Source organism: Callithrix jacchus, chromosome 10 (genome assembly GCF_049354715.1).
Source record: "Callithrix jacchus isolate 240 chromosome 10, calJac240_pri, whole genome shotgun sequence".
NCBI lineage: Eukaryota > Metazoa > Chordata > Mammalia > Primates > Cebidae > Callithrix > Callithrix jacchus.
The window spans coordinates 11,539,330-11,557,157 of NC_133511.1; the positions used below are offsets into that span (position 1 = coordinate 11,539,330).

Sequence of the window (17,828 nt, forward strand, 5' to 3'; positions counted from 1 at the left end):
TTCACAGGAAACACTAGGTGAATGCAGAAAAGTAGACTCAGTGGAACCAATCAGCATAGGAATACACAAAGTGCATGCACACACTCAAATATCTACCCGCTTTTTCAGTTTACTATAAGCCACATCCACCCATTCATCTTTGCTATTATAACTTTTATATGATTTCAGATAATCCTTTTACTGCTACAAACTGCAATCCTTTTGATCATTTGAACCCATGAATTTGAAGTTACAAGCAAACTTCAAGTCTTTTACAAAGTACACGGTCACATTTATTGTACTATTTATGTACTTTTAACCATGTAACATATGTAAAATCATACTAGCATTTTAAATCTTTTTTCAATTTTTTTTTTTTTTTTTAGAGATAGGGTCTTGCTATGTTGTCCAGGCTGGAGTACAGTGGCATGATTGTAGCTCACTGTAGCCTCAAATTCCTGGGCTCAAACAATCCTCCCACCTCAGCCTTCTGAATAGCTAGGACTACAGGCATGAGCCACCACATCTAGCTAATTTATTATTCTTTTTTTGTAGAGGTGGTTTCTCACTATGTTGCCCAGACTGGTCTCAAACTCCTGGCCTCAAGCTATCCTTCTGCCTCAGCTTCCCAAAATGCTAGAATTAGCAGCATGAGCCATCATGCATGGCTAATTTTAATCTCTTTTTTAAGTGACGGTTTTTAAGCATTGTGTCCCTAACTCCGTTTTCCCAGTAAGCTTTGTGGTTTTTACTGCATAATAATTTTTCATAATTTTATATCCTATTGTAGCAGAACTGACTATATTACTGCTTGGGAAAAAAATCAATGACCAATCTATGTTTTCAGAGATAACAGATGGAAGACAGGCATGGAGGCTCAGGCCTATAATCCCAGCACTTTGAGAGGACAAGACATGATTGTCAGCCTGGGCAACAGAGCAAGACTTTGTTTCTAGAAAAAAAAAACTATTAATTGTGCATCGTGATGCACAGCTGTAGTCCTCGCTACTCAGGAGGCTGAAGAGGGAGGATCATTTGAACCCATGAATTTGAAGTTACAATGAACTATGATGGCACCACTGGAAGATCCAGTCTCTTAAAAAAGAAAGAAAACAGAAAAGCTTCCAGCAAGACTGATTAAGCATTAAAGTCAGAAAAATGCCTTTTTCTGTAAGCTCCCTCCTGAAGAACTGTTTCTTCCTCCAAGTTTTCATCCATTGACTAGGCACCTTCCAAATCATGTATCAGATTTGGAGCTGGAAGAGTATCATTCACCTTGAAATAGTGAACAAAACTTTGAATTTTTCAAGAACTAAAGAGGTGACACTGAATGCATCTTCCAAATTCAATCTTGATTCTGACAGAAAATCTTGGCATGCACCCCTATAAATGCTTAATGTTCAATAATGAGCTATTCAATAGCTACTCAATACCTAACAGGAAAATACATGCAGCAAAAAAATGATTTCTGCAATACAGTTAGAACGGTACACTACAAACTACAGAACCTGTACACGTATTCACTCCTAATTCTTGAGTAGCCCAGAGGTAAAGAAAACAGTGAGATTCAAAAAGTGATACATCCTTCCTCATTTCCATGCAGAATAGAAAAGGGACAGACTGAAGCGCTTAGCACTGAAGCCAACGGGCGGGTAAAAATAGTGCTGCTATTTAGCATGCTCAAGAAAGATAATGTCATTGTTTTGTCTTCTTGAATAAACCTGGACTAAAAACCAGGACTTACCCCAAAAGTGACAAACATAAGCATTATACAACATGCGTTCCTACACATGGGACGAAGTTATTTGGGTATTATAGTCATGACCCTGGCACTATTTCTTAAAGAATTAAACATAACACTTTTTAAATAAATAATTGAGATTTCTGTTTACTTACAAATGTGCATATATATACAAGGGGGAAAAAGTGAAAGGAAAGAAACACCAAAATGGCAACATTAGTAATACTTGGGTAATGAGATAACAGATCAATTTTTTTGTTGTCTATAACTTTCATTATTTTACAATGAATACATATTACTTCCACCATCACAGGAAAACAAATATCTTTTTAAACAGTTAATTGAAAGAGATAAATCCATTATCATAGTTCATGTAGAATTAATAGTAAGTCAGCATGAGAGTCAAGTAGATGATGGAAAAAAAAAAAAATTAAGCCAGCAAACATCCCTGCTACTTCCAAAGGGTCAAAGGTGAGTAAACTGGATTTGGAGAGCACTCCGCTGCCGACCCCCATGCAGGAAAATCCACTGAAACTAGAGCATGAAGGCAACTCTGCAGTAAAACTCATCTTCAGGAATGTGAATGGGTACAATGACAGACACTCTATCCATGGAGGTCCAACCTTTTGGCTTCCCTAGACCACACTGGAAGAATAATTGTCTTGAACCACACATAAAATACACTATCACTAATGAAAGCTGATGAACTAATCAAAAAGGTCCATGCCTAATTTTTGTGATTCTGCCACCACAGATAAGCAAAAAAATCCTTGCATTTAAAGGGTTGGACATGGCTGCTACCCAGCAGACATAAATCATTTGTCCCTGTTTTTATCAGTCAGCATTTTGGTGACTACTGGCATTCTGAAAAATCATCACCTTTTGGGTAAAGCACATATAGAGTCATTTAATGAAATTTAACACCAACTGATAGTAGAGAATATGAACATATGATCTAACTAAGACAACCAGTAACAAAAGCCTAAGAAATGTGCAAAAGACCACTGCAGATTTTCTAGCCAGCTTTCTCTCCACATCACTGCCACAATGACGATGAATATTCATTATCCACTGAGAAAGCAAGTAAAAGTGAACTACTAGGAACACTACCCTAGATGCTATGGTGAACACAAAAGAAACAACGTGCAGTCATTCTCTTCACAGCATTCACACATTTGATGACGAAAGATATGATATAGATATCAGAAATATGTAAATATCATAAGACCAACAAAATTAAATGGCTAAATGAGCTGCACAGATAAATACTTAAGATACTTAAAGGACGGTCTGCTCAATATGGACGTGAATATTTCACTTCAAAGAAGAAGGTAATTTTGATAGTGCGAGAAGAGACACAAGGGTAGTTCGGGCAGTCACCAATATGAGTGAAGTCACTGGAGTGGAAAAGACACCGATGAGTCTGGACACACTGGAATAAAATTACCAGGACGGGGAACAATAAAAAGAAGGAAGGGGAGAGATCTGGGCAGATTATACGTCTCCTGAAGGGTTTCTTTACCTTGAATACATCTAGTATACCATTATCTGATTAAGAACACTCGTGCAAGCGTAAGAACACTGCATTTAAGCTACAGAGAGACAGAATATCAAATATCATAATTCCAAAGTAGGTGCTATTTTACAGATAGAAACTAAATTAGTTAAACAGAGAAGTTAACTAATTTGCCCAAGGTTATCGAGTTTAGCAACAGAGCTGAGATTAAATGTAGGCAGATCTACTTAACTCCAAAGTCCATGCTCTTTTTTTCACTACTCCACTTTTACTACCTCTTCCTAAAGCAAGGCTCCGATAACATCACTCTGAATTTATATTGTCCCCCTATGACAGTGTATTCTCCTACCCTTTGAGTGTCCAGTGTCCCCAGAGTGATGCCCTGTGCTCAGGAGACTTGTATCTACAGATAAAATTAAAATGACCTATAACAGTCTACCCTGCCCAAAGGTATTTCCATTGTAACAGGAATCAGAGCCTTAAATTAAAAGAATAAAGCTCTAATACAAGCCATGTGGTAGAAATGCATATCTTACTTTTATAAGGGAACAGCTCAAGGCTGTCATTAAGATGTCCATTTTCATAGCTTATGTTAAAGCTTATACAGTAAGAATCTTACTCATAAACCCAGAGGGTCTCCATGGAACTCTAACCAGCCCCAATCTGGGAGACAAAAGACCAGATGTGGCTGCAGGTTTGCTTCAGAAGAGAACTGGAAGTCTCACTATTTTACATTTTAAGCATATAATATAAGAAAATGTAAATTAAATATAGCTGACATTTAAACTGTTACATATTTCTTTAAGGGACAGGTTGCCAAAAAATGTGCTTTCTAATAATTCTAGAAAATGATCTTACACTGTCTTTGGGACCCAAGAGGAGCATATCTTTATTACTTCTTACCTTTTTATTATAAAAGATTTCACAGGTATCAAATGTCACCCAAGTGTCATCTTTCAAAGGAACTGAAATAAAATTAGCATGGGATCTCAGAATGCATAAAGACAAGTAGGGAGAAGATCATGGTCCTGACAGAGGTTGCTTCCTGGCATTCACTATGGAAACAGTCTTCACTGACTGTTCATTTGCTAAAACTGAAATATACTAATAGCTAGGTCAAAGGTCCACCTGATAACTTAAAAGTTCCCCATCAAAGATTTTAATAGGCCAAGGAACGATATGAGTTTCAGAATAATGGTTCAAATTTCTATCAGCCCATCCAAAAGCTTCAAAATTATATTAAATTATACACTTTACATAGAAAATAAAGAGGTTAATTTGAAAAAAAAAGTGATATTATTTACTCTTTTTCAACAAAAGCTGTTACACCCCTCACCCTAAAAAAAAAATCTCTTTTTTTCTGAGACAGGGTCTTGCTCTGTTGCCCAGGCTGGAGTGCAGTGGCACAATTATGGCCCTCTACAACCCTGAACTCCTGGGTTCAAGTGATCCTCCTGCCTCAGCCTTCTGAATGGCTGGGATTATAGGTGTAAGCCACCACATCTGGCTTATTTTTAAATTTTTTTTGTAGAGACACACTCTTGCTATGTTGCCCAGGCTGGTCTCAAACTTCTGAACTCAAGCAATTATCCCACCTCTGTCTCCCAAAATGCTGGAATTACAGGCGTGAGCCACAGTACCCGGCCTTAAAAAATCACTTTCTGGACGGGTGTGATTGGTCACACCTGTAATCCCAGCACTTTGGGAGGCCGCGGTGGGCAGATTACCTGAGGTTGGGAGTTCAAGACCAGCCTGACCAACATAGAGAAACCCCCTCTCTACTAAAAACACAAAAAAATAGCCAAGCATGTTGTCACATGCCTGTAATCCCAGCTACTCAGAATGCTGGGGAGAATCACTAGAACCCAGGAGGTGGAGGTTGCGGTGAGCCGAGATCACACCATTGCACTCCAGACTGGGCAACAAAAGCAAAACTCAAATAAAAAAATCACTTTCTAAGAAATTCTCATTTTATCAATACTCTAATATACATGTCAATAGATTTTAGGTATAGAATTCTTTTCAGAGACACAAGAAGAGAATGTAGCCCTTACATATCTGGATGGCTCTTCTAGATTCTGGTCATTCATGTTGGTAGGAACAATCCGGGTAGCCAGTGGTCCTTCTGCAAAAGGTTTTGGTAACTGACCTCTGAACTCTGATGGAATGAACTGAAGCTGCCAACTGTCAGAAACACAAATAAGGAGAGTAAGAAAAACACAGGGGGATAATATTGCTAAACGTATTTGATACAAACAAGCCAAAAAATCATGTGAAAAACGTTTCACTTGAAGAAAAAATATTTCTGCTAAAACCTTAATCAGGGAGCATAGAGGCAAAGGTCGCAAATAAGTCCAAAATCATTGAGAAATTTATAATTAGATGTCTCTTGACCCATTTCACCAAGTCTTAGCAGTGAAATTCATAACCAAACAGTCATACCATCAAACAACCAGAGAAGTGCCAATGATTATTGTCAATTACCATTTGGGCAGAGAAACTTACCAAATGAAGCAAATTATCAGGTTTATAAAAACACAAAGAATGAAATAGGCCAAGCGCAGTGGCTCACACCTATAATCCCAGCACTTTGGGAGGCTGAGGCAGGCGGATCATGAAGTCAAGAGATGGAGACCACCCCAGCCAACATGGTGAAAACCCATCTCTACTAAAAATACAAAAATTAGCTGGGGCATGGTGGTGCATGCCTGTAGTCCCAGCTACTCGGGAAGCTGAGGCAAGAGAATCGCTTGAACCCAGGAGGCAGAGGTTGCAGTAAGTCAAGATCGTGCCACTGCACTTCAGCCTGGAGACAGAGCAAGACTCTGTCTCAAAAAAGAAAAGAAAAAGAATGAAATGTAATATATGGCACTGAAAACATACTATGGAAGAAATACTTTGTTCCTGAGTAACCCTCAAACATATCCTTATCTATAAAACTATTTCACACGTAACAAAGGCCAAAGTCAACACTTAAAAAACAAGTTTTAATTTAATCATTAATGACTGACACAGGGTCTTTATGAAGCATAAGATAGTACTACCTAATAAAGCTACTGAAGCCAGCTCTCAAATGGAGCAACATGACTCATCTTAACCAGATTTCCCTTTTACCTACATAGGACTCTTCTCTGGCCAAATTAAGCAAACTACAAGGAACTTGAGGGCCTATGCTCTCATAACCACAGACAGCATAAAAGAAACTGTTACGGATGTTTTAATCACAGCTTTCCCCAGTGTCCACATAATGGCAAAGAAATCTCACTACTGTTGGATCAAAAAAATTTCTTCTCTCTTCTTTTTATTTTTTATTTTTTGAGACGGAGTTTCGCTTTTGTTACCCAGGCTGGAGTGCAATGGCGCGATCTCGGCTCACGGCAACCTCCGCCTCCTGGGTTCAGGCAATTCTCCTGCCTCAGCCTCCTGAGTGGCTAGGATTACAGGCATGCGCCACCACGCCCTGCTAATTTTTTTTGTATTTTTAGTAGAGACGGGGTTTCACCATGTTGACCAGGATGGCCTCAATCTCTTAACCTTGTGATCCACCCGCCTCGGCCTCCCCCTTTTTTTTTTTTTTAAGACAGAGGCAGCCTAGGAGAGGAGTGGCCTCATTGGCTGACAGCTTTCCTTTTCTAGGTCCTTTCAGGACAGGTTGAAGTCCTCCCTTTGGAATTCCTGAGACATCCCAATATACTCAGAATCAAGTGACCCTTTGTCAATGCTAGCTTATTGGGGTTTCTTTCTTTTCTTTTCTTTTTTTTAAAGAAAGAAAGAGAATGAGATGGGGGAGAGAGAACAGGAGTCTTGCTCTATTGCCCAGGCTGGAATGCAATCTAAAAATAGGTATTAAAACTTCTTTTATGCGATAATTGTGCTTAACGGTGGAGACAGGAAGGAATAAGGGACGAAAAGAACAAACAGCTAACCAGTATTTCACTTAAGTCTGTGAAATGCCATGCAAATGCTGAAGAGTGATTTACTTCCAATTATGTGGTCACTTTCAAAACAGGTGCAATGTGATACTGAGAAAAATGTATGTTCTGTGGACCTGGGATAAAGAATTCTATATTCACTGAGTTTACTTGTTCTAGGTCTGAGTTCTAATCATAAATGTCCCTGTTAATTTTCTATCCTGTTGATCCATCAAATATTAACAATGTGGTGTCAAAGTCTCCCGCTATTATTGTGCGGGAGTCCAAGTCTCTTTATAAGTCATTAAGAATTTGTCCTATGTATCTGGGTGTTCCTATACTGGGTGCATATATATTTATGATCATTGACTCCTGTTGTTGCATTGATCCTTTCATCATTATGTAATGTCCTTCTTTGTTGCTTTTAGTCTTTGTTACTACTATTAAAGTCTATTTTGTCACAGATGAAAGTTACAACTCCTGTTTTTTTTTTTTTCTCTCCATTTGATTGGTAAGTCTTCCACCAACCCTTTGAGTCTTTTTGTGTCCTTGCTTATGAGATGGATCTGGATACAGTGAACCAATGGGTTAATTTACCTGTCTGTGTCTTTGATTGAGGCATTTAATCCATTTACATTTAGGATTAATATTGATATTTGTGAGTTTAATATTGTTGTTTAATGCTAGCTGGCTATTTTGCCCATTAGTTGATATAGATTGTTCATTATGGAGATACTCTTTACCTTTTGCTAAGTTTTTGGGATGACTGATACTGGTTGTTCTTTTCTATGTATAGTGCTTCTTTCAGAAGCTCTTATAAAGCAGGCCTGCTGGTGATGAAATCTCTGAGTGTTTGCTTGTTTGTGAAAAATTTTATTTTTCCTTCATTTATGAAGCTTAATTTGGCTGGATATGAGTTTCTGGGTTGAAAATTCTTTTCTTTGAGGATTTGAATATGGACCCCCCACTCTCTTCTAGTTTGTAGGGTTTCTGCTGAGAGATCTGCTGTGAGTCTGATAGGCTTCCCTTTATGGGTAACCTGACCTTTCTCTCTAGATGGCCTTAGTATTTTCTCCTTTATTTCAACCCTGGTGAATCTAACAATTATGTGTCTTGGGGTTGCTCTACTTGAGGAATATCTTTATGGTGTTCTCTGTATTACCTGAAGTTGAGTATTGTCCCGCCTTACTAGGTTAAGAATGTTTTCCTGAATAATATCCTGAAGAATGTTTTCCAGCTTCGATTCATTCTCTTCATGACAGTCAGGTACACCTATCAAATGTAAATTAGGCCTTTTCATATAGTCCCATATTTCTTGAAGACTTTGCTCATTCCTTTTAACTCTTTCTTCTCTAATCTTGTCTTCTCGTTTCATTTCATTAAGTTGGTATTCCACCTCTGATATCCTTTCTTCTGCTTGATCAATTCAACTGTTAAAACCTATGCATACTTCGTGGAGTTCTCATATTGTATTCTTCAATTCCATTAATTCACTTATATTCCTCTCTAGATTGTCTATTCCTTTTTTTTTTTTTGAGACAGAGTTTTGCTGTTGTTACCCAGGCTGGAGTGCAATGGCATGATCTCGGCTCACCGCAACATCCGCCTTCTGGGTTCAAGCAATTCTCCTGCCTCAGCCTCCCAAGTAGCTGGGACTACAGGTGTGCACCACCATGCCCAGCTAATTTTTGTATTTTTAGTAGAGACGGGGTTTCACCTTGTTGACCAGGATGGTCTCATCGCTTGACCTTGTGATCTACCCACCTCGGCTTCCCAAAGTGCTGGGATTATATGCGTGAGCCACCGCACCTGGCCTAGATTGTCTATTGTTGTTAGGATTTCGTCAAACCTTTTTTCAAAGTTCTTAGTTTCTTTACATTGGGCTAGAACATGTTCTTTTAACTCACAGAAGTTTCTTATTATCCACCTTCTGAAGTCTAATTCTGTTAATGGAACACACTTGTTTTCCATTAGGCCTTGTTCCCTTGTTGATGAGGAATTGTGATCCCCTGTAAGGAAGAGGCATTCTGATTTTGGGTATTCTCATCCTTTTTATGCTGGTTTCTTCCCATCATCAATTTATCCACCTGTTGTCTTTTTTTTTTTTTTTTTGAGATGGAGTTTCGCTGTTGTTACCCAGACTGGAGTGCAATGGTACGATCTTGGCTCACCGCAACCTCTGCCTCCTGGGTTCAAGCAATTCTCCTGCCTCAGCCTCCCTAGTAGCTGGGATTACAGGCGCGCACCACCATGCCCAGCTAATTTTTGTATTTTTAGTAGAGACGGGGTTTCACCATGTTGACCAGGATGGTCTCGATCTCTTGACCTCGTGATCCACCCACCTCGGCCTCCCAAAGTGCTGGGATTATAGGCATGAGCCACTGTGCCCAGCCACCTGTCGTCTTTGTAATTACTGACTTTCAAATTAGGCCTCTGAGTAGATGTCCAATTTGTTGATTCCCAGCACCAGAAACCGAGCAACCCACTGCGCTGGCTAAAACAGCGGCATTAAGATTCATGGTGCTTTTCTGACCGGGAATCTCCAGTCTGGCTTCCCTCTTGAGCCTGTCCTTCAATCAGCTAAATAGGCGACTCTGCCTTCCCAGAGCTCCAAACGTCGACCAAAAGGGGACCCAGCCCCGTTTACTCTGCACCAAGAACCACCGCCCCAGGGCACCGGTAACACTGCTGCACCAGCCACAAGAGTCACACTGGCGACCTGTGGGGCTCCTCCGCTGGGAATCTCCTGCTCTGTGAGCAACAAAAATTCGTCTGGAAGTGTGGCGTCCTCTCATTCTCTGCGCTTTCACTGAGAGCTACAATCCTGACATCCTGACCTGCTAGTAATCAGCCATCTTGGATCTCTTTCCCTGTCTTCTAGCTGGAGTTTATAGACCACTTTTAGAAGTGGATTAATATCAGGTAATTATAAAAATGTAAATATGAATCCTCAGGAAGGATCCAAAAGCCTAGGACACAGGGCATTTTCAGAAGGCCCTGGACACCTGCAGTTATGGACAGTGCAGAATATATACCCAGACCCAGCCCTCAGTCTAATGAGCCTAATGAACACGGAAGGCAGGTACACAATACAGAGGCCCCACAGCTCTTTGAGGTGGTAAATGATTCAATAACTCTCTGTGAAAACTCCAAAAGAAAACAAAAATTAGAAAATACTGCCACAGAACTGCTCTAGTTACTTCTTGATTTAAAACCCTGGCAATGAAAGGACAACTTACTTATCAGGCAGAAGGAAGCTGCTGGGAAATCGATACCACTCTTTTCCTACACAGACATTCACAGGTCTGCCTTCTGGGACAGTGTGGATGGTTGGGTCTGTAGCAATTCGGTAAAATTCTGGATACAAATCAAGGGGCCCATGATATCCTGGAAGGGAGAATAGGCAGTGAGAGCCAGAGATGAGTAAGATGAGATTCTGACTTAAATTATCATGCATATTAATGTTGCACCATAAGCCACATGAAATTTAAAAGGCAGGAAGGACCATAGCAATTCCAGCAGGAAGCCTGCTCTACAGGTGGAAAATGTCTCTCTAGCTGAGAACATGGTTACAGCAGTGGCTCTATTCTGCCAAAAATAATTGGCTTTCTTGCCCCTCTCTATGCCCTTTCACCTTTTTAACTTCATTTTCCTTGAGCATATTGTAATATTATGGATCCAAATACTGATTATAAGAAAGAATATAATCATGAGAAGTTAGCCTAAATTTGCATTTTAAGTTTCAGACTTCCTTAATTTATTGGTGTCCATTAAAAGAAAAAAACAACAAAAATAGACAAAAAATGTACAGTTAATCACAAAAGGAATCCTCAATCTTCTCTTTAATCCTAAGATACAGAAGTCATATTCCACTCATTAATATTAAGCCTACAGTTTTTCTCTTTAGAAATGGCCTCTTAGCATAAGCCAAATTTGTATTATATAACCAGGAATCAAGTAAAACCTAAGGGAAAGTGGCTCGTCAGTGTAGGTTAAGATATTCTTAGAAGATCTACCTCTGAACAGTGCCACAGAGCGAGAAAATGACAAGAGCCCAAACAGGAAGACAGTCCCTAATGCCAGCCAATTCGACGTCACAGTATAGTGCTCCAGGCGATATCGTTGAAACACAAAGTGGTAACATTTCTGGAAGTACAGAAAACTGTGCTGGTAAAAGAAAATATAACTTGTAGAATATACATAATTACAAGACATCCCAGTAACATCAAGATCGAAGCCAAAAAAGAAGTTCTATTAAGGATCTGAGCATTTGCAAACAGTGACATCCCTACTCCAAACTCTAAGATAAAAGCCAACTCCTCTATGACTACCTGTAGTTTTGGCTAGCCAGAGGGCTTGCCAACAATAAAATATCACTAGCTTCATAGGAAACGTATTTGAATATTTTGCTAGCATTTACAGGCCTAGTAAGTTATTTTTAAAAAATATTTAAGAAATGCTTTTTTTGGTAGTTTTATTTGATATATAAAGTATTCAAATTTGTTTTTGATATAATGAGTACTAATCTTTACTATCGAAGTTTTTATCAAAGCTTTTAGTATGAAAAAAAGGTCTCATGACCAAATAAGAAAAAAGAATTCCCCTCATAGAACACTAGGAACATGCTCTTAATTATATGCTAAATAACTTTACAAACTAGATGAATATTATAATGTAAACACATGCATGAATTCTGCTGTCTTTCAGTACCTTCTATTCAGACCTCTTCCCTTCCTTCCTTCCCTTCTAGACAAAAACTACTTTCAGAAAGCAATTTTCCAATATATAACAAATGGCATCAATCTATTTGAACCCTTTTCATATTTTTGGAAATTTAAGCAATCAATCCAAATATAAGCTATTTATTCTAGCAGTATTTATAATATTGAATAAATTAGCAACCTAAATTTTACCATGAATTATATCCAATAGCTATATTATGTAAAAATCAAGTCAATATATTATACATTGCATAATAATATTACATATTATATCCAACACAGAACATTCCACAGCTACTAAAATGATAAGCACAGAGAACGTTATAATATTAAATTAGAAGGGATATAAAGTCACATGAACAGTGATTATCACAACTATAATAAACCTTGGTATACGATATACAAAAATGCTGGGAGGAGTTTCTGTTAGGTTAGTGGGACTAATTTTTCTTTTACCACTTCCTAAATTATCTGCAATAAAGTTCAATTACTTTTATAATTAAAATTATTTTCTAAAACTATCACCTAAATTGATGAACCTTGAAAACATTATGTTAAGTGAAAAAAGCCAATCACAAAAGACCATATATCATATGTTTCCATATATAGGAAATGTTCAGAATAGGCAAATCTATAGGAACACAAAGTAGATTAGTGGTTACTTAGGGTTGGGGAGATATGGGAAGGAAACGGGGGAAAAACAGCTAAAGGATACAGGGTTTTTGATCTAAGATTGACTGTGATGACAGTTGCACACATCTGTGAATAGACTAAAACCACTGAATCATACCCTTTAAATACGTAAACTGTATGGTTTATGAATTATATCTCAATAAACCTGTTAAGAAAAAAACCTATCATCCTAATTATTTTTTTTTCTGCCAACTACAAATGGTAGCAGAGGGCAATAAAGGGTTCTGAGGCCACTGAAGCCATAAGTAGAGAGATATTCAAAGAGTTAAGATGAGCTCTGCCAAGGAATTGACCTGGGCAGGTTTTCAACCAGGATCATAGAGTGCCCCAGTCTGTGAAGTGTCTGATGTGATCCCAAACTCTTGGGTAAGTTTTGTTATGATCTAGCAGTTCAAAGAGCAGACGTTCCATTACCTCTGCCACAGAATGGAATTCTGCAATTGGATTCCTGTTGGTAACAGTGGCAAAGTAACACACAAATTAACAATGCAAACATGTAATCAGCAAATAAGAGTATGGTAAACAGCTAAGTAATCAATACAAGAAGCTTTAATAATATGACCTGTATCAGGCTTCATGGTATGGATAAAACATGTTAGGTGGAAGTATTCTGTAATTTTCACTTAAGTTTTGTGAGCAATTATTTAATAAGTTAAAAAGAATCAGGCAGATATACTTGTCCCTGAAACTCACCTGAAGTGCAGAGAGAGCCACAGCACCACAGAGACATATAAGTGGATACACAGGGAAAAGAAATCTCTCCTCTTTGTGAGGCTGGATGAAGAAAATCATAAACCAAATATACATTGGAGCCAAGGTAAGCCAATATGGGTGGCCTAAATTCTGAACTGCAAGACACAGAAAAATATCCACCTTTCAATGTATTAGAACAAAACAACATATTTAGTTTCAGTGTTATCTTGATCTTAAATTTGGGAGTATGCCCTAGGACACTCCATAGAATGTTTCTACTCCTGTATTCACACGTTCTCCAGTGTAATAAAGGCATCAAAAGGAAAGAGGAACATACTCCTTAGCTCTCCCAAGAGATCTAAACTCTAACAACAGGCACAATACTAGATTGGTGAGGACACAGATGAACGTCGTTAATGGCTAATAGAACTTAATAAATTCTACGTTGGCTGAAGAAAAAGCCGTCTCCTTTAATGAGTCCTGCCGCTAAGATGAAAGGTTCGTGAGATTAACCAAAAGCATAACATAAACTCATTTCTTGGGTTTTAATTCTGATGTTCTGTTTAATACATGAATCCTCTTATCTATACACCAGTCTGTGCAAATAGCCATTGATCAAAGGAAAAAACATTGTTGGATTCTCATACTCATATTGGTTTCCATCAAGCCACAAATGACAGTTTGTTTCAAAGGAAATATAAAAATGCTCTTAAAGGAAGTTTAGTGATTGTTTTCTCTCCATTTTTTGCAATACTCATCCACTCTGAATCCCCAAACTGGAACAAAAATGTACTTAAAGCAAGTGAAAGAATTAAAGGAATGTCATGAACACTAAAACCCAAGAACCTGCTGGAACGTTCCTGTGGTTAGGTATATGAGCAATGAGTGATAGGCCTGCAACCCACAGTGAAGGCATCTCCTACTGTGTTTACATGAGTGTAAACGAGCAATGCAAATGCGCCCCCTGGCGTCCACTATGTCAACAGTAAGCTAGTTTACAAGATCATGACCATCATTGACAACCACTTTACACCTAATTTAGCAGTCCTAAGGTTATCAGTATCACTGAAAAAATTATTTGGGGATAAAAATTCTTGAACTACAATAATAAGATTATTTTTTCAACTTTTTCTCTAAGGTTTTGTCATGGGATTTTAGATTATAATTTAGGATACATAACTTTCTAGGTAGTGTATTTTAAAGGGGCAATTTCTTGGAGATGTAGTCTCACTCTGTTGCCCAGGCTAGAGAGCAGTGGCACGGTCTCCGCTCACTGCAACCTCGGCCTCCCGAGTTCAAGCAATTTTCCTGCCTTAGCTTCCCAAGTAGCTGGATTTACAGGTGTGCACCACCACACCTGGCTAATTGTACTTTTAGTAGAGATGGGGTTTCACAACGTTGGCCATGCTGGTCTTGAACACCTGACCTCAGGTGATCCACCCGCCTCGGCCTCCTAAAGTGCTGCGATTGCAGGCGTGAGCCCCCGTGCCCGGCCTAAGGTGGGGTTTTTAATAGAAGATAATAAATTCTTTTATTGTCCACAATAATATTGTCCTTTTCTCTTCTGTACCTTAAAGCTAACAAGTAATCTTTTTTTTTAGTAAAGCAAATATTTTGAAATGTCCTCCATAAAATATACAAAATCACAACCACAGCTAGATATGATTAATTTCTTTTCTGTTTCTTTATAATTTTCTATGGCTTGGGGAGTTTTGTTTTGTTTATTCTCTTGAGACAGGGTAACACTCTGTCACCAACACTGGAGCATAGTGGCACAACCATGGCTCACTGTAGCTCTGACCTTCTAGGCTTAGCGATCCTCCCACCTCAGGCTCCCAAGTAGCTCAGACTACAGGTGTGCACCACCATGTTCAGCTAATTTCTTTTTATTTGTTTGTAGTAACAGGGTCTCACTATCTATCCAGGCTGGTCTTGAACCCCTGGGCTCAAGCAATGCTCCAACTTCATCCTCCCAAAATACTGGGATCATAGGGATGCACCACCGTGTCTGGTCTTTTTTCTTTTAAAAAAGTATTGCTTCTATTGTAAAATCATATAAAAATCTAAAGAAAAAAACAGAAAATGTTCGTTTTCTTATCAGGTAGATATGTCCTTATATTATGCATTTTAAACCAATATTTTATACTTAAAATTATATACTGCAGAGAAGAGCGTAATATCCTGTTTTGTTTTGATTTTTATGTATAAGCATTTCCAAGTTTTCCACAAGCACAAATAATTATTATTGTTGTTTTTAAAAATACGGACACAGGTCTCACTATGCTGCCCAGAGCGGTGTCAAACTCCTGGCTCAAGCAATCCTTCCACCTTAGCCTCTCAGGCAGCTGGGACTATAGGCACATGCCACTGCTCTCAGCGATCATAAATTATTTTTATAGGCAGAAAAACAGCTACTTTCAAAAAAAGAATAAGGGATCCTTAAGAAATAGAAGGGATAGAGGAATAAGTTAACACCTCAAGGAAGCAAACAGCTGAGTCTAAAATGTGGGACATTATGCAAGATGATGGCCTGGTTTCTTTAAAGAAATCTTTGGAAGAAAAAAAAGTAAGATGGGGGTCTTCTTAAACAATGTAAGAAATATAACACTAAATTCAGTATGTAACACTTACTGAGATTCTGCTTTAACCTAACTATAAAAGGCTATTTTTCAGACAATCTAAGAAATCAACTGGTTATCAGATGATATTAAGAAATTTTTGATAATTTTGTTAGGATAATGGCATTATGGCTACGTTAAAACAAGTCTTAAAACCAAAAAAAAAAAGTGACTCTGAAGGCTGCTCTAATATTCTTATAACACAATGAACTCATTATAAACCATTAATAGTAGAAAAGCAGAATGGAGGTGGGATGGGGGAACTGATCATATGGCATCCAAATCAGACTGAAAAGTCTGAAATTAAATCTTTTTCCAAATCTCATATGAATTTCTGCTCAAATCTGTGTTCCATAAAAGAAACGAGAGGCACTAGATATCCAGAGCCACGACAACTTGAGAAAACACCAGCTGTGCACTACAGAATCAGAGCAAGCAAAGCAAATGACAAAGCAAACTTTCTCCAATAAGGCAGACACAGAAACAAAAGGGAACAAAGAGAAGCATCATGCTTCTGAGGAAGTCCAAAGCTTCTCTTACTTCAGTATCGAACTTGGGGAAATCCTGGGATGGTTCAGATTTTATACTTTTGTTTGAAATACTATCCCGTGAATAACCTTAATCAACCTACCAGGTTAATACACACTTCTTTAAAAGATAGAAAACACAAACAGGCTTGTTCTCCTCTGAGGTTTTTCTTTTTTGTTATTTTTTAATTTTTGAGACGGAGTCTTGCTCTGTCACTCAGGCTGGAGTGCAGTGGCACAATCTTGGCTCACTGCAACCTATGCCTCCTGGGTTCAAGTGATTCTCCTGCCTCAGCCTCCTGAGTAGCTGGGACTACAGGAATGTGCCACCATGCCCTGCTAATGTTTTGTATTTTTAGTAGAGGCAGTTTCACCGTGTTAGTCAGGATAGTCTCAATCTCCTGATCTCAAATGAGCTGCCCACCTTGGACTCCCAAAGTGCCGGGATTACGGGAGTGAACCACGGTGCCCAGCCTCTTTCTGAGATTTTATAATTACCTCCCTGGGTGATTGTATAAATTATATTCACTTCCTCACTTAAAGTGATAATAAAGCTCTTCCTCCTGTTATGTTAATTTGTCACAATTAACCAAATCTTCACAAAGGTTCAACTGATCAACAAATACAGACTGAAAATCCAGTAAGCCAACCATTTCCATAGGGAGAATGTAGAAAATAAAGTAGGATTTTCCTTCAGTTCTTGGTATACATCATTACTTGCTCTTTCCCCCCCCAAAAAACCTACCATCTCTTATGCCACTCACCGTGAAATCTCTGCAGCAGGTATTCCATAAGAGAAGTCAGTGGTAGGACTAGAAGAGCCAAAGCAAAGGCTACATTGAAATTCAGAAATCCATTAATTAAATAGAAATACCAGGGTTCTGTACCTGAGGGAGACATAAAAGTAAGAAATCATTAGTGGATGCCCTTAACACCTATTATGGTGCCTGACATATAATGTCCTTTGTTCAAGTAACACTGATGATCCTATGCCTCATGGGAACGAGAATCCTCTTCCCATACTAAGCCACACAAAAGAAGCACAAAGCAGAAGATGGAAGAGAATGGGACTGGTTATGAGGATTTAGGTAGAAATCAAGTTTCAGATAGTTAGCTCTATTTTCTATACTGACCACTATATCTAGCCCAAATTGCTACGTACAACTGGAACTAATACTTTTGAGAACTACCAAATAATTTAAATAGCTTTAGAGCCACATAGGGCTAAAATAATAAAACTGCCATTTCAATTTAACTACTCTCAACATTGTGTAGACCAAAGGAAAGAGTGATAAGAGAACTTAGTTTGTGGCTGGGTGTGGTGGCTCAGGCCTGTAATCCCAGCTACTGGGGAGGCTGAGATGGGAGGATTGCTTGAGCCCAGGAGGTTAAGGCTGCAGAGAGCTGTGGTTGTGCCACTGCACTCCAG

At 38.6% G+C, this 17,828-nt stretch overlaps 1 protein-coding gene across 34 annotated transcripts in view; it reads right to left on the minus strand.

The window, feature by feature from the left end:
- Positions 1 to 17,828, minus strand: part of ALG9 (ALG9 alpha-1,2-mannosyltransferase) — a 108,808-nt gene that overhangs the window by 59,649 nt on the left and 31,331 nt on the right. For 16 of the 34 annotated variants that reach the window (XR_013523045.1, XR_013523041.1, XR_013523046.1 and 13 more), the window contains 5 exons: positions 17,164 to 17,286; positions 13,255 to 13,409; positions 11,164 to 11,293; positions 10,387 to 10,534; positions 5,291 to 5,420 (listed from right to left, as the gene is read on the minus strand). Coding sequence is in view for 27 of the 34 variants with exons in the window: in XM_078339440.1 (XP_078195566.1) it covers positions 5,291 to 5,420; positions 10,387 to 10,534; positions 11,164 to 11,293; positions 13,255 to 13,409; positions 17,164 to 17,286 (686 nt within the window). In the remaining 7 variants the exon portion in view is untranslated. Of the gene's footprint in view, positions 1 to 4,139; positions 4,202 to 5,290; positions 5,421 to 10,386; positions 10,535 to 11,163; positions 11,315 to 13,254; positions 13,410 to 17,163; positions 17,287 to 17,828 lie in introns of all 34 variants that reach the window. The other 18 variants (XR_013523040.1, XM_078339434.1, XM_078339423.1 and 15 more) reach the window with 3 other exon arrangements.